The sequence below is a fragment of the Papio anubis genome, unplaced genomic scaffold (genome assembly GCF_008728515.1).
Source record: "Papio anubis isolate 15944 unplaced genomic scaffold, Panubis1.0 scaffold119, whole genome shotgun sequence".
Lineage (NCBI taxonomy): Eukaryota > Metazoa > Chordata > Mammalia > Primates > Cercopithecidae > Papio > Papio anubis.
Genome location: NW_022161054.1, coordinates 136,888 through 161,008, shown reverse-complemented (window position 1 = coordinate 161,008; position 24,121 = coordinate 136,888). Strand labels below are relative to the sequence as shown.

At 42.1% G+C, this 24,121-nt stretch overlaps 1 protein-coding gene and 1 non-coding gene across 10 annotated transcripts in view; both read right to left on the bottom strand.

Moving 5' to 3' along the window:
• The window catches only part of LOC101001442 (ankyrin repeat domain-containing protein 18A-like), a 57,347-nt gene extending 44,103 nt beyond the window's left edge, over positions 1 to 13,244 (bottom strand). For 6 of the 9 annotated variants that reach the window (XR_004181183.1, XR_004181184.1, XM_009199159.4 and 3 more), the window contains exons 1-6: positions 12,512 to 13,244; positions 8,663 to 8,777; positions 8,327 to 8,500; positions 3,718 to 3,824; positions 2,847 to 2,984; positions 181 to 248 (exon numbers count right to left, since the gene is read on the bottom strand). Coding sequence is in view for 7 of the 9 variants with exons in the window: in XM_009199159.4 (XP_009197423.3) it covers positions 181 to 248; positions 2,847 to 2,984; positions 3,718 to 3,824; positions 8,327 to 8,500; positions 8,663 to 8,777; positions 12,512 to 12,714 (805 nt within the window). In the remaining 2 variants the exon portion in view is untranslated. The remainder of the gene's footprint in view (positions 1 to 180; positions 249 to 2,846; positions 2,985 to 3,717; positions 3,825 to 8,326; positions 8,501 to 8,662; positions 8,778 to 12,511) is intronic. The other 3 variants (XM_009199165.4, XM_021933440.2, XM_009199167.4) reach the window with 1 other exon arrangement.
• Positions 1,375 to 1,478, bottom strand: LOC116272517. The gene has a single exon (XR_004181186.1). It is a non-coding gene; the product is annotated as a U6 spliceosomal RNA (small nuclear RNA).
• Positions 13,245 to 24,121: the final 10,877 nt, after the last annotated feature.

Below are 24,121 nucleotides of genomic sequence, written 5' to 3'. Positions count from 1 at the left end.
GGGGTTTCACCATGTTAGCCAGGCTGGTCTCAAAATCCTGACCTCAGGTGATCCACCCGCCTTGGCCTCCCAAAGAGCTGGGATTACATGTTTGAGCCACCACGCCTGGCCTGTAATTTTGCTTTTTAAAATCAGTAAGACCACCAAGAGAAATGAGAAATTTACTATCAGAAGTCTTACCTTGATTGTCATTTCGAAGATGATTTTTAAGCATCTTATTTTTATGTTCCAAAATTTGTTGTTGAATGCTATGCATAATAAATGTAATAAATAAAATTAGTATTTTAATAGTGATATGAAAAATATTTACCAAACATATTAAATTCTTAAAGCATTTCAGACAATATCAGAGCTAATATCAGAACTCTAATGTCCAATACACTTTAAAATTTTAAGCTGTATAAACTTATTAAGCTTCTAATTAAAGAAGAAAAACAGGAAGTACTCATAAACTGAGAAAAACATAGCTCAGTAAGTTAATTCTAGTTAGCTTAACAGCCTGGAAACTGTCCTGCACTCGGAGTAAGTCCTCGCTCTGTGACCAATAGGTATTTTGTTTTCAGACCAGTTGCTTCTCTTAGGCTCCACGGCTTCTTCTAAAAAACAAAGATTTTACTACTTGACTTCACTAGGTTGTTAGGAGGATGTAATGAGGTAAAATGTTTAAATGTTCAGAGAAATAGTAAAGCAATGGAAAAATTTATTCTTGAGCTGCATTGCTGGAACAATTTTGGAATCTCAAATAAAACCTGATGAGTGTTTTTTCATAGGTTCTAATACTTGAATGTCACAGTTTTCAGAGAATATTATTAAGTGTTAATTTTGGTTATTAGTTCTATTCATTGTGGCTTATAGTTCAGAGCATTTTAGCTAGCTCATAACTTATAACTAAATTTATATATAAATATATTATTGTCTCATTAAAACATATAACCTAATTGTCCCCTATTACTGAGCTCATCAATCACACCAAGGGCAGAAAACTAATAGATGGCAAAACCTGGCTGGGACAACTAACATTCCTTCCCTCCCTCCTCAAACTCAGAGCCAGCAGGTCTGTGTCAGAGGCTGCATCTTCTGGGTCCTCTCCGACTGACACACAAGACAAAGCCTTGCTTGTATTGTTTTTCAGTTCCATGAAAGAGATGCAAGTTGATGTTTCCTCATTTTCAAGTCATGTACTAACAACATATTTGCATGTAACATCCCATATGCCACTCAGCTGTGTTCTCATTTCACAGATCACCTTACATGAATACTTCTATAATGTTCATAATAACAATTTCCATATCAGGTGTCTCTTGTTTTGGTTTGACTCACATTGTTTCCTTGAAGCTAGTTAACAAATAGTCAAATGACCTTCTGGGGACCATGCAACATGTGGAATGCTTTCTGAATTTGTGTGCCATCCTTAGGCAGCAGGCATGCTTATCTGTTCTGTATTGATCCAATTTTAGAATATGTGCTGCTGAAACCAGTATAAAGCCCTGTTTTATACACGGATACTCAAAAGTCATGGATGAGGCTTAGCTCTGTTAAATCCAAATTACCTACTTTAGATACAGAGAATTCTGTTGAATGACTTCCTGTGAGGTAGAATTTTAAAATATTTTAAAAACTTGAGGTGGAGATGCAAAGAGCCTGACAGGTTTTCATTATTATGGAAACACATTACTTGAGGGGCCAACTCCAAGTTGGTGCTCATTACTCTATTGAAGGATAATGTGGAACATTCTGCTATCTAACAAAAGGCTACACGGGACAGAAAAAAGGTTCAAGGTACAGATGTGACAACAAAAGGCAAAGGGACCTCTGCTCTCTTCCTGCAACATTATTTGAACATCCCTAACTGTTGAGTACAATCCAACTAATGTTTGCTAGAGAACAGATGGACACTGGTCTCAAAGGATAACATACCATGAAGGTATAGGCTAGGCCAAGCTAAGACGTGGGCTACAAATAAGGTTTTTAGTATTAGGGAGAAGGTCAATTTACTCACTACGTGTGTGGGTAAAGCTAGGAGGCCTTTCTGCCAGAGCAGGGTGCTGGGAACAATGGCTGAGCCTATCTATGTACATGAACTAAAAAACACTGTAGCTGTGGACACTGTGTATGAGTCATCATGAAGACAGAGGGATCTGAATCAGTAAGGGCATCCTGGTGCCAAAAGTCAATCATTACCAGATTGCAGGACAAGTTACAATGGCAGCAATACAGGAAGTGAATCAATGGAAACAACAGAATGACTAGAATGGCCTTTTCCCCCCTTCTTCTGACTTGTAAAGCAAGATTGTCTTCCTTGGACTTAGGGAACCCCTTAGCTTTTTGAAAAATCCAAAGCAGGAAGGCATAAGAGATAGCCCCAGGGAATAAATACAAGATTTTCTGCTAAACTGGACATTTCAAGACCCAACAACTAATTTGGAAAGTCAGGCCAGCCACGGTGGCCTTTGCGAGGCCGAGGCAGGAGAATCACTTGAGCTCAGGAACATGGGCAACATAGTGAGACTTTGTTTAAAAAAAAGAAGAAGAAAGAAGAAAGAAAAAAAGAAAGTAAAAGATGTGACATTATTTATGTCTCACATACAAGGGTAATACTTGGAATGAAATGAACAACACTGAGATCCCTAGGGATAAAGGTCTTCAAAGATTCTGAAAGAATCTTGCACTCATTGCTACTTCTAACTAGTCTAGCTTTCTGTTTGATTTCTGGCTAAAAAGTGGACTAACTTGTTGCCATTCCAAACTACTTCAACCAAACTATGAACTCTCACCTAATGTATAAGATGCAATATTTGTAATTATTTTAAACCTTAATGTAGTATTAACCTAATATAAGCATATACCTTCTCAAATCACAACAAACAGCATAATCCTCAGCAGTTTGGCCAAACATGTCTTGAGAAAAGATATTTATATTTTGCTGAAGGAGGAGGCTGACGATACTTGATGAGCTATGCTGCACAGCAAGCATGAGGGCTGTTCTAAAATAACAAAGAAATAACAGCACTCAAGAACTTTAATAAAGATATTTAATTAGCAAATTGGATACACTTTACCGATTTCATATCTTGCCTCTCAGGATAGACATAATAACCATTTACATGTACTAGCTTATGTGTATAAGCATCTCTAGAAGGCAGGGACAACAAGGAAGCTTCTTGTCCCACTGGGATATGACATAATACAAGCTCTTAATTTATAATCCTTTGATGGCCAAGAAACTGTGCTAAGGTCACTTATCTAAAGTAGGCAAAGATTCAGATGAAGATTTCCCCATTGCTTTCCTAGTCTGATATATTGTAATTCAAAGTCAGCTAGGGATCAAACAAGTAAGAGCTATCTGCAGGCTGAAAACAACAGCAACAACAACAATAATAGTGATAGTAGTTGTTGTAAACTGAAAGTTAAAGTCTATGCTTTATAAAATTAAGAAAATACAAAACCCCTTTAGTTATTATGATTACAGGACCAAAAACATCAGATTACAAATAACAGTCTATAAGAAAAGATGAATCCTACTATATACTGTTTTTGATGTTGCTCAGTCCAAATAACTGCTTTTCTACCTAACTGATTATTTGTATTATTTTTTACTATATGTCAATAATTATAAGTGAATCTTATTAACATTTCTTACTTGAGTTACCACTCCAGAACACTCAGGTTTTTAGGAAATAAACAAAAAACAACAAAAAAACCCAAAAACTATTGCACCTTCTGAAATTGTCAACGGCATGTATATTTGCCTGGTTCTTCAACAAAAATTCCACCATTTGCTGTCTCCTAGAATTTATAGCAAACAAAAGTGGAGTGTTTCCCTCCTGTAAGAAAGCAAAAACAATTTATAATTGACAAAATTACATATTTCTCAACTGAACTAAAAATCTTCTATAAGATGCTATGAACTTAAACTTACAATATAGAAAGAAAGTAAATGCAAAGCAGTCCCTTCCTTTTCACTCCTCTGTGCTTTCCCACACACTGCCTTGCAAACACCCCTCCTCTGCCTCCCCACATTAACTTCGGTCATCTCCAAAACTCACTTTATTTACCAGTCCCAAAAATCCTTGCTTCTATCTCAGCATTTAGCACAGTATGTTGTAATTATTTCATTGTTTCCCACTGAAAACAAGAGCTTCTTGAGGGCAAGGGCTCTATCTTTTTTCTCTATAACCCTAAAACCTAAGACATAGTAGCAAATGCTTTAAGTTTTTAAAATAAATTAATGATTTAAATTATCTCTAGAGCAGTGTTTCTTAAACTACATTTCAAAGAATATTTGTTTTACCAGAAGAACTGTACCCCAACGAAAAGGTTCCATGATCATCTGCATTTGAGAAGTATTACAAAACTGTATTACATGGCCAAAAATCTAGAAATCCCTTGAACTTTGCCTAATCTCAATTTGACAATACTTTTTGTGGCAAACATTAACACTTTAGGAACTAGAGTTTCAGGGACACAGTTGTCAGAGCTTTGCAATACAAGTGTAGGTTTCCTCTGGGTGGTACAAACTTGCTTGATTCACTTGCATCAATGGTGTCAGGATGTCAATGTCAGGCACTCCTGATGCAAAGGGGCTACTAAAGAAATGAGCTCTGAATTAAGAGAGATTGGCTTCAAATGCACTTATTTTCCTTACTATTAAATAGTGCATGGGATTTTTCCTAATACAAAAGGATAGATTTTTATCTTAACTTAGAAAGTTCAGTATGTTCTGTGTAATACAGACCAGTTAAAAATTTTTGAAAATAAATATTAAAAAGCAAAGCTCAGTAAGAAATTTTATTCTCAATTATAATGATAATCCTGGGATGCTAATGCAACTTTACTTTTTAAATCCATTTGTATTGGTTTCCATTTAAATTGCTATTTAACATTATTTTTTTACTTTAGGCAAAATATGAATCAGAAATAAAAATACAATGGCTTCTCAATAAAAGTTCTAATGCTGATGTATAGGGCTTATTTCTAGCATAACAAAAGCCAGTAAGTTACTTGCTTTTTTGTTGTTTGTTTTGAGACGGAGTCTCACCCTGTCGCCCAGGCTGCAGTGCAGTGGTGGCATGATCTCCCCTCAATGCAAGCTCTGCCTCCTGGGTTCACGCCATTCTCCTGCCTCAGCCTCCCAAGTAGCTGGGACTACAGTTGCCAGCTAATTTTTTGTATTTTTAGTAGAGACAGGGTTTCACCATGTTAGCCAGGATGGTCTGGATCTCCTGACCTCGTGATCTGCCTGCCTCGGCCTCCCAAAGTGCTGGGATTACAGGTATGAGCCACCGTGCCCAGTCGTCACTTGCATTTTTAAGGGACATTGCTGAGAAGAAAGATATAATGTCTGCAATATTCATAATCTATCCACTTCTCAGCAGGCATAACCTAAAAAAGGCTTCTAGGCATTCTTATGAGAAGATGACTATTTGTGGTATAGATATAAAAAAAGAGTTAAACGTCTGAATTCTAGAATCCAACTCTATAATTGAGGGATTTATATAACTATAGACTATATATTATGAATCAATATATGCTATCTTGAAAAACTTGATATCTTTATGAAAATATACTATAAAAAAGGAGTTGTAAACTCAAATACTTGTAAGGATGAAGGAGGTTACCTAAGTAAGCGAAGTACTCAGGTGTGCACAGTAGCAAACTGGAGAATATGTGCCTCCTACACAGGGCAACCCCTGCACAGCAGACTAAGCACTGATGCAGTTCAGGGGACACTAGATTTGATTCTTAAGCCTGAGGTACAGATTTCTGCAGGAGTCTACTAAATTTTACATGTTGACTCAATTTAAAGAGGCAAAGAACAAATCTATGTGCCACATGTAGACTATAACCCTTGTGTTTTTATATTTGCTATGAATGTGTTACTAAATTGTGTATAAACCAAGTATTTGCATGTGGAACTTTTTCCTTCTCTAGTATCATATGTTTAATAAAAAAACTCAGGCCCTGAAATATACATAATAAAAAATGCTGTTAAGACTCATAATACCCACCTCAAGAATTTTCCCAACATTTATTCATTTGCAATCTATGTGTATATCATTTTCCCAGATTGTTAACCAAATAGATAATTAGTTCATAGGACTGCGGAAACTGAATTATTAAAAGAATTTCTATTGTATTCTCACTGACTTCAAGGATTTCAGTGTTTAAAACTGACATCCTGATTATGCCAAAGCTCTATAAACTTAACAGACACACTGAGATAGTCCCTAACACAACTTCAACTGAAAAAAAAAAGGTTCGGGATTAGCTACTAATCTAATTGAGAAAATCTCACTTGTAATGAACATTTGTTGACACATAATCACTAGAATGGTGACAGAGGAACATGAAATTGTGAAAGGGTCAGCCTCTACTTATTGAAAGATTACCCACAAGCAAATTGCTGAAGACTCTCTGAATGACAGTGAATGATTCATGGTGGGAAGGAAAGGGTGTTATTTTGTAAGCTGAGAGCTGTTGCCAATGATATTTCCTTTCACTTCCCAGTCACAAACATAGAGAAAGACAGATAAGTCAGGCTAATGTTATTGGAAAGGAGACCTTTGAAGAAAGTAGCACCTATCAAATGCCAACTCTTTTAGAGATTTCTTATGTCTTTGAGATATGGGAATTTATATACTGCACTTATCTATTCTGTGCTTCTTCATCAGGAGTGTATTTGAATGCTGAGGTATTTGTTTTTGCTCTTGTTGTAAAAGACAAGATTTTTGGATTGGCACCATGTTACAGGAGAATAATTGCACAAGCCTCTTCCTGGCAATGTACAGCCTATTCGTGTAAGATAAAAAAATTAGACTATAGATTCTAAGGGGCAGGCGGATCACGAGATCAGGAGATCCAGACCATCCTGGCTAACGTGGTAAAACCCTGACTCTACTAAAAATACAAAAAATTAGCCAGGTATGGTGGCGGGCACCTGTAGTCCCAGCTACTTGGGAGGCTGAGGCAGGAGAATGGTGTAAACCTGGGAGGTGGAGCTTGCATTGAGGGGAGATCATGCCACTGCACTCCAGCCTGGGCAACAAGGTGAGACTCTGTCTCAAAACAAACAAACAAAAATTACTATGTTTCTCAGGCTGGACTCAAACTCCTGGGCTGAAGCAATCCTCCCACCTGAGCCTCCTAAGTAGCTGGGACTGCAGGTACATGTCATTGTGTATGACTTCAAGAAAATATTATTAACCATACATGTTCAGAACTTATTAGATCTATTACATCAAAAACATCAGGGGAAAGCCTACACCTGTAGATTTTTAACAAAATTTCCCCAGGTCACTGTAATGCACAATTCTAGCTGAGAATTACTGCAGCAGACAATCACTTCCGTTTCATCTCTCACCCACACGGCCAGTATCCTTTATCAGTTGGGATGTGGCCAGAAAGAGAAGAGTATGAGATAGAGTTTTTTGTTAAAACTCCAGTTAATTTTCCTGGGTGTGGGTATAACAGGGACAAGTAAACTCAAAATCCCAGTTGATTTTGCTATTTATAAGTTCCTCATCTCCCACCTTCCCACCAAGATATTCTAGATTTGAGAGTTTAGACTCTTATCTAAGTGACTGTTTTTGCCAGGATGGGTAATAAGTCAGTTACTAATTTGTTCCACCCTTTGCTGAAGTGTTTCTCACCTCATCACCATCTACTCACTGCCAATCTGGTTTCCTCAGAGTCCTCTAAAAATTAATCTTTAGGCAAGTTTCAATCACTCTATTTACCAGACCAAAAACGATTACCCCAAAGCTGAAGAGCACTTTGTCTCAATACATCAACTGGGAAAACAACAAACTGAAAAACAAAACCTCTTCTTGGCATTTTCCCTCATTACCTAATTTCCAAGTGACCTGCATGTTTTTGATTGCTCCCCTTTTCCCTTCCCATTTTTCCCTCTTAAACCTTACCAATGAAAGATACATCCTTTTTTTTTAGAAAACTGTCAGCAGCAGCAAGATTTACATTTATTGTAAGTTGCTTTAGCTTTGAGTTTTAAGATAAAACCTGTTTCCAGGGTAATTTTTTTCCTGTGATTTTTAAAATACTAATTAGAAAAAAAAAACACACCTGGGGTAGGAAACAAATATTTGAAAAGAAGTTTTACCTTAACAAATTCACAAATATTTCCCATAAGTGCACTAAAAAAGCTGTGCCTTCTAATGCTTCTTTAAAAGTATATTTAAAATAAAATTTTAGACAATTATTTCAAAATATTTTTATTCAGAAATACTTGAGTTCCAAATATGAAAAACTGACTCTTACCTATGTCAATGTTAAAACAAACATTTTGAAAAGAAAGTTGATCGATCTATACCTCATTTAGTGCTTCAATATTTGCACGGTGGGAAAGCAGTTTTTCTGCCAGCGAAGTCCCCTTGTTATACATAGCATAATGGAGAGCAGTGTTGCCGTAGATATCCTTAATGTTTGGATTGGCGCCATGTTCCAGGAGAATAATTGCACAAGCCTCTTCCTGGCAATGTACAGCCTATTCGTGTTAGGTAAAAAATTAGACTATAAATTCTAAGAATTCAAAATACGTATTCCACAGGTTTCACCAACTAGTTATATTTAAATGAGATAAATTAATTTTAACTCTATGTATTTAAATCAAATTCATTTCATGCTGAAAGAGTTGGCTACTACATACCTTCATTAACGGTGTCCTGTTTAGTCTGTCACAGATGTCGATCTGGCAACTTCTGCTCAGCAAGAGAGTGACCACTTCCACACGGCCATGGGCACAGGCCAAATGTAGAACAGTCCTAGGAGAATAAGAGGAGATTTCAGGAAATTGTAGTGCAATATCTCAAAACCTACAATGGTTCATGTAATTGTAAACAACGAATGGCAGTTATTCCTTTGCCTTCAAAACAAATAATTTTCTTTTGAAGAAAGTACAGTATTTATTAGCTCTTACTGCTCCCTACCTTAATGAAACAGCAGCCTATTTGGATAGAATGAGCTTGGTGCTTGGATTCAGTTCAACTAGGGCTTGAGTTCTACTTTGAACTCGGTCACATACCAGCTATTGCTTAACCTTTCTGTGCCTCAATTTCCACATTAATAAAATAAAGACGACAACAGTAGCTAGCTCACAGGACACCATTATGATGCTTAAATGAAAATCTATGTAAAGCATTTAGAACCATTTCCAGAACAAGCAACAACTCAATAACTGTTAGATTTTTGTTTGTTGAGACAGGGTCTTGCCCTGTTGTCCAGGCTGGAGTGCAATGGTGTATTTATGCCTCACTGCAGCCTGAAATTCGTAGGCTCAAGCAATCCTCCCGTCCTAGCCTCCTGAGTAGCTGGGACCACAGGAGCGCACCAGCATAATCAGCAAATTTTTAAAAATTTTGTGTAGAGTAGGAATGTCACTTTGTTGCCCAGTCTGGTCTCAAACTCCTGGCATCATGGGAACTTCCCACCTCAGGCTTCCAAAGTTCTGGAATGACAGGTGTGAGCCACACACCCAGCCAGATGTTATAATTATTACTATTACTACTACTTAACAAAAACATTTTAATTAAGTAAAATGATACAATTATTGCTATTTTGCAGGATGATTTAAAGGTTAGGTCATATTTTAGCATATCTGATATTGGAATGGCATTTATAATTCATAATTTTTTATAATTGGTAGCATTTAAAAAATCATCTTATTAATATAGAAAATAGTAGGGTATTACACAATCCATGAGGCCTTACATTAAGTAGAATACGGTATACACAGCAGGTCTAGGGCAGTTCTAGGCATCTAATTGACACTTAAATACATTTTAATTCGTAAAAGTACCATGGGGAACGATCACTGAAGTAACAACATATTTTTTAAACAAATTACTTCTTACTTTGATTTTTAAAAACATGAAGCTAAAGAAAACTAATGATTGAGATGAACAGGTATGGCTCATTTTAGTCAACACTTAGATTTACAGAATATATGCAAATCAGACTTTCCAATTATTAATAATAGAATTTAAGACTGATAAATTTTCAAAAGGGCAGTTAAAGGTTATCTCTTACTGTTTTCTACCTTCAGAAATGCTTTTGCTTGAAAGGTGGGAGGAAAAGCTTCAGTGAGATTAAGTCCTACTATTCCCATTTTAAATCTCTCATCTTGCTCAGGTAGAACAGGTAAACATAAAGGTTTTAAGTATGGAAGGGTCCTGAGAGATAGTGCAAAATGTCTGCTACATAACAGGTTTTCAGGTTATGTTTGATGAATAAATGGATTGATAGAATACAGTTGGGGATCCCAGTATTTTTAAATACAACTTCTATAAACCAATATTTTCGTGATAGTAATAATATTTGCTGTTTGTTATTTTTATAAGACTACAACTATAATGAAATGATTAATCTATCATTGTTTGCATATGCACATATGTAATGAATCTATACATAAGAAAAACATATATACATAAAAATATACATAAAAATATATACATAATAAAATCTGCAAGCACAGATAAAAAGATTCCCTTTTTATTTCTGAAGCTAAAAGTTCAAACAAGATAACTCTCAATAATAATATAAAACAGTGAGAAATTATTTTTATCTATACAAGATTCATATTTCTCTCTTCCCAAATATTATTCCATTAATAATAAATTTTTACTAGAAGTTTCTTAAATGCTCACTTCAGAAATCAAAGGTAAGAAAAAGGAACAAAAGACTTTAAAATACAAATGCTCAGAAGTTACAAATTTTATCCTATTTTGTACATAATTTTGGCTAACACAAGACCATAGTATGTTTGTGTGTATGTGCAAGCAAACTGATTTTTTTTTCCTCACTGGCTATAACAAAATACATCTTCACACATCAACATACTTCTCGACCTACTGCCACCTTCAATGGCCACATATCCATTCTATCGGTTCTTAATATAAATGCTGAGAAAAACAAAGTGCATGTATCTCTATTTTCTAAAGGTATTTTAATGCAATGGAATTGATGGGTAAAGGGCATATACATTTTTAAAATGTGGTAATTATCTCCAAATTACCACTTGAAAAGTCATCAGCAACTTAAACTTCAAGCAGCAGTATAAGTACCACTGCTCTTTATTCTCACAAACATTGTGGATAGAAAACAGTCGCATTCCTCTTTCAACTTAAATTCTCTTATGAGAAACACTAAGGATTTTTTCCTATGTACATAAGTAACTTGTGGATCTGCAAAAAAGTACTTTGCTCACTTTTAGAGTTCTTTTCTTGTGGATTTGATTGGAAAGAATTCCCTGTAAAATAAAGATGTGTTTTTTTATCTGTATATATATAACTGATCTATATATATAACATATTAGTAATATATACAATTTGTTATATATATAAAATCAGTAAATGTTTTATATATAATCATTAAATATCATATTATAAAGAATAAATTCCCTGTAGGATGAAGATACACTTTTCAGTTGAATATATATTTTTATATATTAGTAAAAATATATACAGTAAATTTTTTCAAGTGTGTTATCTTTTGTTAATTTTTCTCTGATACACAGGGGATTTTAATTTTTAGTTTGCTAAATCAACTTTCAGAAAGCCTGCTTGCGAGGTCATTCTTAGGAAGGCCTTTGTTACCATAAAACGTACCTGTATAAATAAGTCTTTGTGTTTTGTTCTGGTACTTTTCTCATTTTGCATATGTAAAAATTTCAGTCTAAATTCCATCAGGAACTCACTTTTGTGACATAAAGTTTCATTAGTTTTCTTCACACAGCAGGCATATTATTAATAACATCCTTTCCTACTCATCTGAAAGGTTACCATTATCAATCCCTATGCATGTATCTTGCATATATTTCAGAGTTTTTGGATTTCCTATTCTGTTCCATTTATTTGTGTTTACAGCTGTTAGTAAATAATTAATTGTGGGAATTAATAGCACATTTTGGTATCTAGAGGAGCAAGTCTTTTCACTCCATCATAAACATTTTTAAAAGTCATCACAATGGTAAGACAGACAGCAAGTGTCATGCACAAATCATAAAACCTCGATATTTTCATTTGGTTTATGTAGAACTGATAAACAAAGAAAGAGCTCACATTTTGAGAAAACTGAGTCTTCCCATTCAAGGAACCCACGTCCCACTTCCAAGTGTCCCTCTAAGAAGCCGCAGTAAAGAACCTATCTACCTAGGTGGATTCGGATGTGAAACCGACACAGGGTTTTATCTGAGAACTCTTCGCCTACTGAAAATGGCTCCTGGTATTTTTGACATGGGAATGAGTTCTCATTAGGCATCTCCCTATCATGTATATGACCCCATGTTTTAAACGTGTATATGCTTAACTTCGTGAGTTAAATCACTCAAATTCTCCACCACGCGCTGCAGTAAGGGAATTGCCAGCGATGGAAAGCAGCTGAGGCTCCGTTTGGCTCCTCGGCTCCGAGGGTGCCGGCGCCCTCCAAGGCCCCCGCCTCAGGGGCTGCGGTGAAACCAGGCCTGGGGCCCCCCTCCCACCGCGGGCTGAGCCCCCGCTACCTGTCCTTTCTGTCGCGGGCGTCCACGTCCCGAAACCGCCTCAGGCAGCGCTCCACCTCCGCGGCGTCGCCCTTGATGGCCGCCCTGTGGATCTTCCGCAGTTCCCAGTCCCGGATGTGGTACCCGGGACCCGCGTACTCTTTGTCCCTGGAGCTCAGGAGCGCCTGGCCCAGGCGTCTCCCGAAGCTGAAGAGCTTTCTCATGGTGGCGACTTCTCAGACGCCCACAACCCGCTCCTGAGCCGCCGCGGCCCCTCGTGGCCTTTCCACCCCCACCCAGTCCCAAATCCGCGATCCACCCCCAAATCCAAGATCCGTCCCCAAACCCGCGATGTAGCTCAGAATCCGCGATCCAGCCCGGTCCACCACAGCCTTCAGCAGCGACACTCGCAGCCTCCGACCTCTCAGACCGAGTGAGCCCCGCGAAGCGGTTAGGCGCGTGCCTGCAGCTCCGCGCTCCGACCTCTCAGACCGCGTGAGCCCCGCGAAGCCGTGAGGCGCGCGCCTGCATCTCAGCGCTCCGACCTCTCACACCCAGCGAGCCCCGCGAAGCCGTTAGGCGCGTGCCTGCAGCTCAGCGCTCCGACCTCTCACACCCAGCGAGCCCCGCGAAGCCGTTAGGCGCGTGCCTGCAGCTCAGCGCTCCCACCTCTCAGACCGCGTGAGCCCTGCGAAGCGTTAGGCACCCGCCTGCAGTTCAGCGTTCAGACCTCTCAGATCGAGTGAGTCCCGCCAAGCGTTACGCGCGCGCCTGCAGCTCAGCGCCCGCCGGGACTCCGGAAGCCTCTCCCAAGTCCGCGTGACCGGAAGGGGGCGGCTGCAGCTTGAGCGCAGGCGCCGCTGGCTTGCGGGTTCTCCTAGGCTCGCGCTGGACGTCCCGGAATCGCAGGCGCGAAGCCCGTCGGGCCTGAGGGTCCGCGTGGCCGTGACTCCCGCCGGCTCCTCCTCCGAAGAGAGATCGCGGCAGCTGACGGGAGCCCTCCGCAGCCACCAGGGATGGGGCTGGGATCCGATTCCCGCCCTGGTGCAGCGGCCGCCGGGCAAACCGCCTGACTTGGCAGCAGACAAGGCGACATCTAGCCCCGGTTCTGCGAGGCTGGGAGCGCCAGCCAGCTTGGGAGTTGCCAGGCAGCTGTCGCCAGCAGGTAGAGGGCGCCTGCAGCTTGGGCGCTCAGGTGGTGGAGCATGGCCTGGGCGGCCTCTGGATCGCGAGTGCACCTGGCCTGAGAGCCTGCCAGGCCCTGCCCCCGCCGGCTCCTGCTCTGCCGGAGCTCGGGACCTCTAGCCGGGCGCCCTCTGCAGCCACCGGGGATGGGGCTGAGGGCCGGTTCCCGCCCCTGTGCTGCCGCTGCAGGGCAGACCGCCTGGCTTGGCCGCAGCCACTGGGACGTCTGGCCCCGGTTCTGAGATATGGGGAGTGCGGGCGGGCTCGGGGATTGCCTGGAGCCTGCTGCCTGCACACAGAAGCCGGCTGTAGCTTGGGTGCGCAGGCGGGCTGGAGGTGCATGACCTGGTCTGCCTCGGGATCGCCAGCGCGCCCAGCCTGAGGCCCCCGGCCATGCCTCCCGCCCCACTCCTCCGCAGGAGGGAGATCGGGGTCGCTGGCATGGGCACTTGGCAGTCACCCCGATTGGGGTTGATCGGGGGTTCTCAGTTCTCGCCCCTGTGCAGCCGCCGCCGAGCAGAATGCCTGGCTTGTCCGCAGCCTCTGGGACACCTCGCGGGCCGGGCGGGCCGGAGGGTGAAATCGCTGGGAGGCGGGTGCCTTCTCGCCCTGTGACGCCTCTGGGCCCCAGGGGCCGGCCTCCGGCGCACAGGGCTCCCCAGCATCCTGGGCGCGGGTCCGCTGCCCGCATGAAGTCACCTCAGAGAGGATGAACTTCGGGTTGCCTTTGTCCGGCTGTGCTGCCAGGCGGGGCAGCTGACCTGCTGATGGGGTGGCTTTCTTCATCTTCTTGCCCACAGGACAGCGGGCTGGGAAGCCAGGGGCCGCCGGGACCTGGGGCTGGAAGCCGCATCTGCCCACAGCCGCAGCCTCCTGCACCTGCCATCCTGGTGGCGCCCTGGCGTCGGAGAAGCAGCAGGCGCGGAGCTCCTGCAGCTGCACCCCTGCAGCAACCCGTCCCGGCGCAGGCGGCAGTGGAAGGCGGCCTCCTCGCGCGGCTTCCGCGGCTGCAGGACCAGGGGTGCGGCCAGCACCGTCCTCACGCCCTGCGTCTCGTGGACATTAGTCCTCCCTGGAGGCGACTGGACTTGAGCGAGGCTCGCAGCGATCGGCCCCGCGAGGACTGGCATCCTGGGCTCAGGATCCCGCACTCTGGCCCCGCGGCACCGCACCTTTCAGCAGCCCTTCTCCTCCTCTTGTTAAACTTTCGTCACTGCCATGAAAAGCATCCAGGCGTCCTTGATTTCGACACTCGACTCAGCCGAGCTCATCGGAGGGGCAGTTCTCCCCAGGGCCCGCGGGCAGCTTGTTCCCAGGCGGCGGCTCCTCCTGGACGCAGCTCCTTGTGGGTCCACCAGGATCCGGGGAGCCAAGGCCTGCCGCGGCTAGCAGGCCTGAAGAGAGGAAGAGTAAGGCGGGTTCCGCAGGGCAGCGGGCCGGGACCATGAGAGAGGCGGGTCAGTCTGGGCTCCAAGCGCAGCCTCTCGGGATTCCCCGGGACCCACGGCTTGTAATGCGCTTAAATCTCACGCCTCGCCAGAGTGACAGCACGTCATCGTCACAGCTCAGCGACCCTGATCCGCTCCCACTCTCGCTGCAGCGGAGGGTGTGTAGGGGAGAAACGGACGCAGGGAGGGAAACGCCCTGGGAAGGCGAACATCTTTTCATAAGCTTTTCCCTTCTATATGCCATCTCTGATGGGAGCCTTTTTAGATCTTTTGTCCATTTACTAATTGGGTTGTTTGATTTCTTATTGTTGAGTTGTAAGTGGTTTTTAATGGTCTGGATGCCAGACAGGTGTTTGGCAAATATTTTCTCCCTGTCTGTGGCTTGTTTCTCCATTCTCTTAATATTTTCTTTCCCAGAGCACGAAGTCATATCAATATCTTCTTTCTTTCTTTCTTTTCCAATATCTTCTTTCATGGTAGAAATTTGTCTTTTATGTACTGTAGTGATGTATCTACAAAGTAATTGCCAAACCCAAAGTTACCTAAATATCTATTCCTTTTGTTATTTTACAGAAGTTTTACAGCTTTTGGATTTAAATTTAGGTCTACAAATTGAACTCATAAAAGTAGGAGTAGAATGATGATTACCAGAGGCTGTGTTGCTGGAGAGAAAATGGGAAGTTGTTCACACGTGCAGATTCAGTTAAGCAGGAGAAATTCATTTTGAAATCTATTGCACAGCAGTATGACTATAGTCAATAATAATGTACTGTATATTTCAAAATAACAAAAAGTAAATTTCAAATGTCTAACCACAGAAAATAAAATTGAGGTGATGGATATTTTATCCTCGATGTAGTCATTCTTGTTTTATACACATATCCAAGCATCACACTGTACCCCATAAATGTATGCGATTATGGTTTGACAATTTCAAATATTATTAACTTAAACGAGTCCTCTGAGTTAATTTTTGAGGAGCAAGGTCTGTGTCTCAATTCTTTTTTTGCATATACGTATATATACATACATGCAATGGATTCATCACTGGTTTTGAAAAAGCTACCCTTTCTCCTTTGAACTGCCTTTAACTTTTTGTAAAAGATCAATTGACTGTGTTTGTGGGCTCTTATTTCTCTATTCTGTTCCATTGATCACTTTGCAAGTCCTTGAACTTTGTTCCTCCCCTACAATATTGTTGGCTATTCTGGTTAGTTTGTCTTTCTATATAAACTTTAGAATTGGTTTGTCAATTTCCACACAATAATTTGTTCATGTTTTCACCAGAGTTGTATTGAATTTATAAATCACATTGAAGAGAACTGACATCTTAACAACACTGAGTCTTATTTTGTGAACACAATATCTCTTCATTTATTTAGATCTTTAATTCCTTTCAACAGATTTTATAGTTTTCCTCACATAGAGCCTGCCACATTTTGCTAGATTGTGTCTGTTTCATTTTCTTGATGTTAATGAAAATGATATTGGGCTTTTAATTTCAAATTCTTGTTGTTCATTGCTGGATGTAGGACAGCAATTGATTTTGTATATTAACCCTATACTGTGCAACCTTGCTATAATCCAGAAGGGTTTTTGGCTGATACTTTTGAGATTTTCTACATAGAAAATCAATTTATCAGCGAGTAAAGGGCATTTTAATGCTCCCTTTCCAATCTGTATGCTTTTTATTTTATTTTCTTGTCTTGTTGCATTAGCTAGGATTTTAGTATGATGTTGAATAGGAGCAGTGAGAGAGGATAACCTTTCCTTGCTTCTTATCTTTTGTGTAAAACATCCCATTTTTCACATTATGTATGATATTGTCTGTGGGGTGTTCTTTTGGTATATGTTCTTTATCAGTTGAGGAATTTCCCTTCTATTTCTAATTTGCTGAAAGTTTTAACCATGAATGGGCTTTGGATTCTATAAAATGCTTTCTTGATCTATTAATACAATCAAATAACTTTTCTTCTTTAGCTAGTTATGTGATAGATTGCCTTAACTATTTTGTGTTAAGGCAGGCTTGCATACCTGGAATAAATCTCACTTGCTCTTGGTGTGTAATTCAACAATGTATTGTTAGATTTTAGCATGCTAATATTTTGTTGAGAATTTTTGATGAGAGATATTTGTCTGAATATTTGTTTTTCTTTAAATGTCTTTTTCTGCTTTTAGTATAAGAACTTCATAGAATGAATTGGGATATTTTCCTTTTGCTTCTGTTTTCTGGTAGCGATTGTAAATAATTGTTATCTTTTCTTCCTTAAATGTTTCATACAATTTGCTGGTAAAATGCTCACACCTGTAATCCCAGCACTTTGGGAGGCCAAGGCGGGCAGATCTCCAGGTTAGGAGTTCGAGACCAGCCTGGCCAATATGGTGAAACCCCGTCTCTACTAAAAGTACAAAAATTATCCAGGCATGGTGGCATGTGCCTATAGTCCCAGATACTTGGGAAGCTGAAGCAGAAGACTGTCTTGAACCTGGGAGGCGGAGGTTGCAGTGAGCCCACATCATCCCACTGCACTCTAGCCTGGGTGACAGAGCGAGAGTCTGTCTAAAAAAAAAGACAAAAAGAAAAGAAAAGAAAACGTATTGTTTTATTATACAGTTAAAGAAGAAGGTGTGCATAGCCATTGATTTTTCCCTACATGGTAATGTATATGTGGCACCTGGGTCACATGTGGAATTAGGGAAAGACTGTCCTTTTCCTTTCTCCTTTCGAGCTTATTGGTGGTGTCAGTGCCCTTCTGATCTGTGTTCTCCACTTCCACTCGCTTCTCCCTTGTTACACGCCTTTGACTTTGAGACTCCTGCCACCACGCAACATGACTCTACCGATGTCCATCATAGTCCTTTCCCTTCCTGTAGTCGCCGGCTTCTAATCACTGCTCCCCATGGGCAGTCTGATAATTCTTGGAAAGTGACTCATGGTTCTTCGACTTTTTTTAACCCAATAACTTTTCTCTCCACTCCACTGCAAGGTATAACATCAAGGTGCAAGTCATGAAATCACTGGTCATATCTTGCAACTTCTTACACTTTATCATAAAAATCTTAGGCACTTAACCCATCTTTCTGTCCACACTGCCATATCTTTTAACTATCATATGCTTGCACTTCCTGAAACACTTTCCCAGTACTTGGGGACCTCCATTAATGGTTTTGTCAATTTTTTTAACCCAGCCTGAATAAAAAAATAAAATAAAATAAATTCAGTGTAGTCCAAGGGTACTGTGTTTATAAAGTCAGCAATAGTGTACATTAATGTCCTAGGCCTTCATATTTACTCACCACTCACACACTGGCTCACCCAGAGCAACTTCCAGTCCTGCAAGCTCCATTCATGGTAAGTGCCCTATGTAGGTGTACCATTTTTTGTCTTTTCTACCGTATTTTTACTACACCTTTTCTCTGTTTGGATATACAAGCACTTACCATTGTAATACAATTGCCAGAAGTATTCTGTATAGTAACATGCTATACAGGCATGTGGCCTCAGAGCTACAGGATATACCATGTAGCATAGGTGTGTAGTAGGCTTTATCATCTAGGTTTGAGGAAGTGCACTCTGTAGTTCACACAATGATGAAATTGTGTAATGACACATGTCTCAGAATGTAGTACTGTCATTAAGAGATGCATGGCTTCATATATTTTTTACTCTGTTCTTATGCTTCTCTCTAAAGAACTTCAGTGACACAAATGTTAGGCTTTTTTGTATTGTTACACAGATCCTTAAGGCTATGCTCATTTTTCTTCAATCATTTTTCTTCTCTATTGTTTATATTGAATACTTCTTATTGATCTATCTTTAAGTTCGTGGACTTTTTCCTTTGTCATTTCTATTCTGCTGTTGAGGTCATCTTGTGAATTTTTAATTTCAGTGTTTGTATTTTTAGTTCTGAAGCATAACTGTCTTTTCATTTGCAGGTTGAGATTTTCCTTGTTCGTTATATGCTGAATCATTTTGGAGTATATCTTGGATATTTTGGATATCATCTTATGAGACTCTGGGTTTTGTTTAAAACATCAGGACAATGTGCTTTGCTGTTGTTTTAAACGGCAATCAGCTAGGTCAGATTCAATACGCAAATTCCTCCAATGGGCTGTAGTTCTATTGTTGGTTCAGAGCCATGTGGCACAAGCACACAGAGAAAGCGAGCAGTGAAGATTCACTCCGAACTCCTGGAACCACAGATTCTTGGGTTAGAGAGAAGAGTTTCCTTCCTTCGGAGTTGAAGGTGCTTCCTGTTGGTAGCTGTTGCTCTTAGCCCAGCTGCAACCACTGAATCACCACCACAGTATTGCTTAGGTTATAAAGAAAGGAAAGCAGAAAGAGAGTAGGGAATTCATCCTCCTCTTTCTCACCTGTAGGGGCTCATTTTCCTTCCCCTCAGACCAGAAAGAGAGAGATACTTTGGGGATTCTTTTTGTCTGTAGCCAGGATGTATTTAGTTTCTTTAAGCCTCCTCTGATTGGCCAGTTTTGTATGTTGCCTGTTTTTAGTTTTCAAAGTAAGAAAAATCTTATGATTCTCCTGATGCTGTATAAGTCTATGCTTTCAGATTAATGTGAAATATTATTTAAAAATAAGAATTCTGGGCTGGGTGCAGTGTCTCACGCCTGTGATCCCAGCACTTTGGGAGGCCAGAGGCGGGGGGATCATGAGGTCAGGAGATGGAGACCACTCTGGCTAACATGGTGAAACCCTGTCTCTACTAAAAATACAAAAAATTAGCGAGGCATGGTGGTGGGCACCTGTAGTCCCAACTACTCAGGAGTCTGAGGCAGAAGAATGGTGTGAACCTGGGAGGCGGAGCTTGCACTGAGCTGAGATCAAAGCCACTGCACTCCAGCCTGGGCGACAGAGGGAGACTCCATCTCAAAAAAAAAAAAAAAAAAAAAAAGAAAAGAAAAAGAAAAAACAAAAAGATTTCTGTAAAACTGAAGCGCATCCAAAGAAGCCTGCTTTCCACTTGCCTTCTGGCCATCTTTCCTTTCTGCGGGGGTTCAAGAGTTTGGAGGCGTTGGATCTGGCATCAGAGTGGTCACCTTCCCCTCTGATGGGGAAGCCCAGTGGCCTTAGGAATAAATGAAGTCGGTACTGAGGAAAGGAAAACTCAGAGGACCGAGGAAGCACCGACTTTACATGCCTGTGGACTGCAGGAACTCTTTATGGCAGGAGCTGGTCTTTTTTTATTTTATTTTTTCTTTTTTTTCCTTTAAGTTCTGGGATACATGTGCTGAACATGCAGGTTTGTTATATAGGTATACATGTGCCATGGTGGTTTGCTGTACCTGTCAACCCATCATCTAGGTTTTAGCCCCACAGGCATTAGGTATTCGTCTTAATGCTCTCTTTCCCCCTTTTTCCTACCCCCTGACAGGCCCTGGTGTGTGATGTTCCCAGGAGTGGGAGTCTCTAAGGGGTGAAAGGAGAGAGAAAACAGACCGGACTAGCACTCTGCTGAGTTCCGCAGTGCTCTGGCTACCTAACATCGTGCCTTTGCTATTATCTCCCTGCTCGTGCCCCTGGGTTCACGTCCTAGAACAGAGCCCTGGGGAACCCCGGAGCTGTGGAAAGCCAGCTCTCCTTTGTGGCCCAGGAAGCACAGAAATTCTGCCAGCCAAGAGACAAACAAAGAGAAGTAAAGCCAGCACATGGAGATAGGAAAGTGAGCATAACTTCAGAGCAGTATCGCCAGGCCCAGTGAGGCATGCTTGGATCTTGACACAAAAATCCCTCTTCGACTTGATCCGGCTCTAGTGTGGATCTTTCACTTTAGCCCAAAGTGCCTCCTTGAACTCTCAAATGTATTCTGAGCTGAGCGCGATGGGGATTTGGGGTCAATCATGATCTTCCCCAGGGGGATTTTCTCTCTCAGAGCTCAGACCTTGCGCATGGCCCCTGTGACCCACCTCCTGGAACTGGGGGCTCTGGGGGAATGCCTGATGTGCCTCAGGACCGAACAGGCATGGTCTGCCACCGCTTGTGCTAACTGTGGAAACAAAGGGTACATGGGGCATGTATAGGTCAAGGGTTATGTGCAATTTTATCAGAAAATAAATGTAATTTATTCTAACACTGAAAAATTAATTAGGTCCTCATGCTTCTCTTCTTTCTTTTCTTTTTTTTCCAGCCAAGGTCTCACTCTGTCGTCCAGGCTGGAGTGCAGTGGCATAATCATGGCTCACTGCAGCCTTGACCTCCCTGGCTCAAGCGATCCTCCCGTCTCCCCTCACATTTCTTATGTCTGATTGACAGGGGGATAAAAGCACACATCTGGCACCTCTCCTTGTCCGGGAGGACTGGCCACAGAGTCATTTTGCGGAAGTTGGAGACGAGTACACTAGATGGGGCTATTGGCTTGCATTATACGATTCACACTGCATGGGGTGGAGAATTGAATTTCAGATGCAAGAAATGGGAAAGGAGGAAATAAAAACTTGGAATGTCCTAACCTTTCTAGAAAATCAAAAGGCCCAAGGAAAGCTAGTTCAATTATTCCTACTATGACAAACTATGATACAGTCAGACATACCCCACTTCTGGCCGGAGTGTTCCCAGCCTGAGGCTGCCCAAGAGATGGCAGCTCTTCCAGGACAGATGGAGTGTGGACCCCTTTCCCTGTGAGTAGGCTGGGATGCTCTCGGGAATGATATCAGCCAGAGCATGGGCTTGTTGGATGCAAGGGGGCAGAGTGGGGCTTGCAGAAGAAAACAACCCACCATCCCGATGCTCTGATATCCAGGAGGCTGCACTCTGGTCACCTCCCGAGATTAAAAATTTGAGCCGAACCATCCCCTGTGTGGTCTGTGGTGAGACAGGGACTCAGGAGAACACAGGAACCATCCACACTCTCACCCTGCCATGGCTCACCGGCCAGAAACCCTTGAGTTCCACCATCCCTCATTGCTGCACCTGTCTGCTTTCAGGGCCTCCCTATTTTCTCACACCTGGAAATTACACCTGCTGGCGAGTCGCCTAGGGAATTTTCCAGAGAGTTGGCAACTTAGGGCTCATTTATTTCTGCTCATTTTTATTTAGTTTTTTACAAGGTGTTGTGATCAGGGCAGGACATGATGGCTCATAAAGAGGCTGTTTTGGGGGGAAATTAGACAGCTGCTGGTTTTGGGCTTCTGGGGTAGCTGCCGCTGCTACCACACTGCAGCCCGGCCGAGGAGTGGTCTTGGGAGGTGAGTGCACCATGCTCCAGAGCCTGTGCTTGGAAGTGAAGTGTCACGGTACAGAAGCCAAGACCAGCTAGCCAGGCTGAGTCGGTGATGATGTGAGCACCAGCTGGGAAGGCAGCCATGCCACAGGGGCATGCACCCCCAACTGAAGACAGCAATCTGCCCTCTGCCACCTACAGGAACATGGCGGGTGCCCGCCATTCTTCCTGGATTCTCATCTCCAGCACTAAGCAGGGAACCAGGGAGGAATGAGAAGCAGCAGATGGGCAAAGAAGTACGTGGGAAGACAGGCAGAGCTACTGGACATGGCCAATGAGGTTCCAGAAGCGGTTGGGCGAATCTCTCATCTGCATCACTTGCACACCCTGAAAGCAAGGTGTTCTGCTTGGAAATGAAAGGAGATCATTTCAGGTATATCTTTCTGGGTGTCGTCTGGAGACAATAAACAAACCGCTCTGTTGAACTCCTGTTGTGGGAAGTCAGGGACCCCAAACGGAGGGACCAGCCGAAGCCACGGCAGAAGAACATAAATTGTGATGATTTCATGGACATTTAGTAGTTCCCCAAATTAATACTTTTATAATTTCTTACACCTGTCTTTACTGTAATCTCTGAACATAAATTATGAAGATTTCATGGACACTTATCACTTCCCCAGTGAATATCCTTGCGATTTCCTATGCCCGTCTTTACTTTAATCTCTTAATCCCGTCATCTTCTTTGTAAGCTGAGGAGGATGAATGTTGCCTCAGGACCCTGTGATTGTGTCAACTGCACAAATTGTTTGTACAGCATGTGTGTTTGAATATGAAATCTGGGTATCTTTAAAAAAGAACAGGATAACAGCGATGTTCAGGGAACAAGAGAGGTAACTTTGAACCGGCCGCCGGTGAGCCGGACGGAACAGAGCTATATTCCTCCTCTTTCATAAGCAAATAGGAGAAATATCACTGCTTTCTTTCTCTCAGCAAGGAACATCCCTGAGAAAGAGAAAGCGCCCTGAAGGTAGGCCTATAGACGGCCCCTTTTTAAGGCATCCCGTCTTTTATGGTCGAAGCCGAAGGGATGAAATAAGCCCCGGTCTCCTATAGTGCTCCCAGGCTTACTAGGATGGGAAAATCCCCACCTAATACATTGTGGTCATACAGGTTACCTGCTCTCAAACGCTGTTTCCTGATAAGATGTTATCAATGACAATGCGTGCCCAAAACTTCATTAGCAATTTTAATTTTTCCTCATCCGGTGGTCCTGTGATCTCGCCCTGCCTCCATTTGCTTTGTGATATTTTATTACCTCGTGAAGTATGTGATCTCTGTGACCCACACTCTATTCGTGCACTCCCTCCCCTTTTGAAAATCGCTAATAAAAACTTGCTGGTTTTACGGCTCAGGGAACATCACGGATCCTGCCGACATGTGATGTCTCCCCCGGACACCCAGCTTTAAATTTCTCTCTCTTGTGCTCTTTTCCTTTATTTCTCAACCGAGCCGAGACACTTAGGAAATAGAAAAAAACCCATGTTAAACATTGGGAGTGGGTTCTCCTGATAAACTCCCAGCAGGCTTACCAGGAAGCATCTGAAATTAGTAAGAAATATACGCAGCCCACACACCCAATTCGACTAGGCCTGGCACTTAATTTCTCAGCCTTTTGCTATGGGATTCTAAACTCTCCTGAAAAGGCCTGCAACTTAGTAAACATGGCATTTGATGAAGCAATTCTTGAGTTAGATACACTGAGTGAAGTGTCTTATAAAGACAGCACTCCCATCATGCAGTGACTTTGGGACAGTCTCACT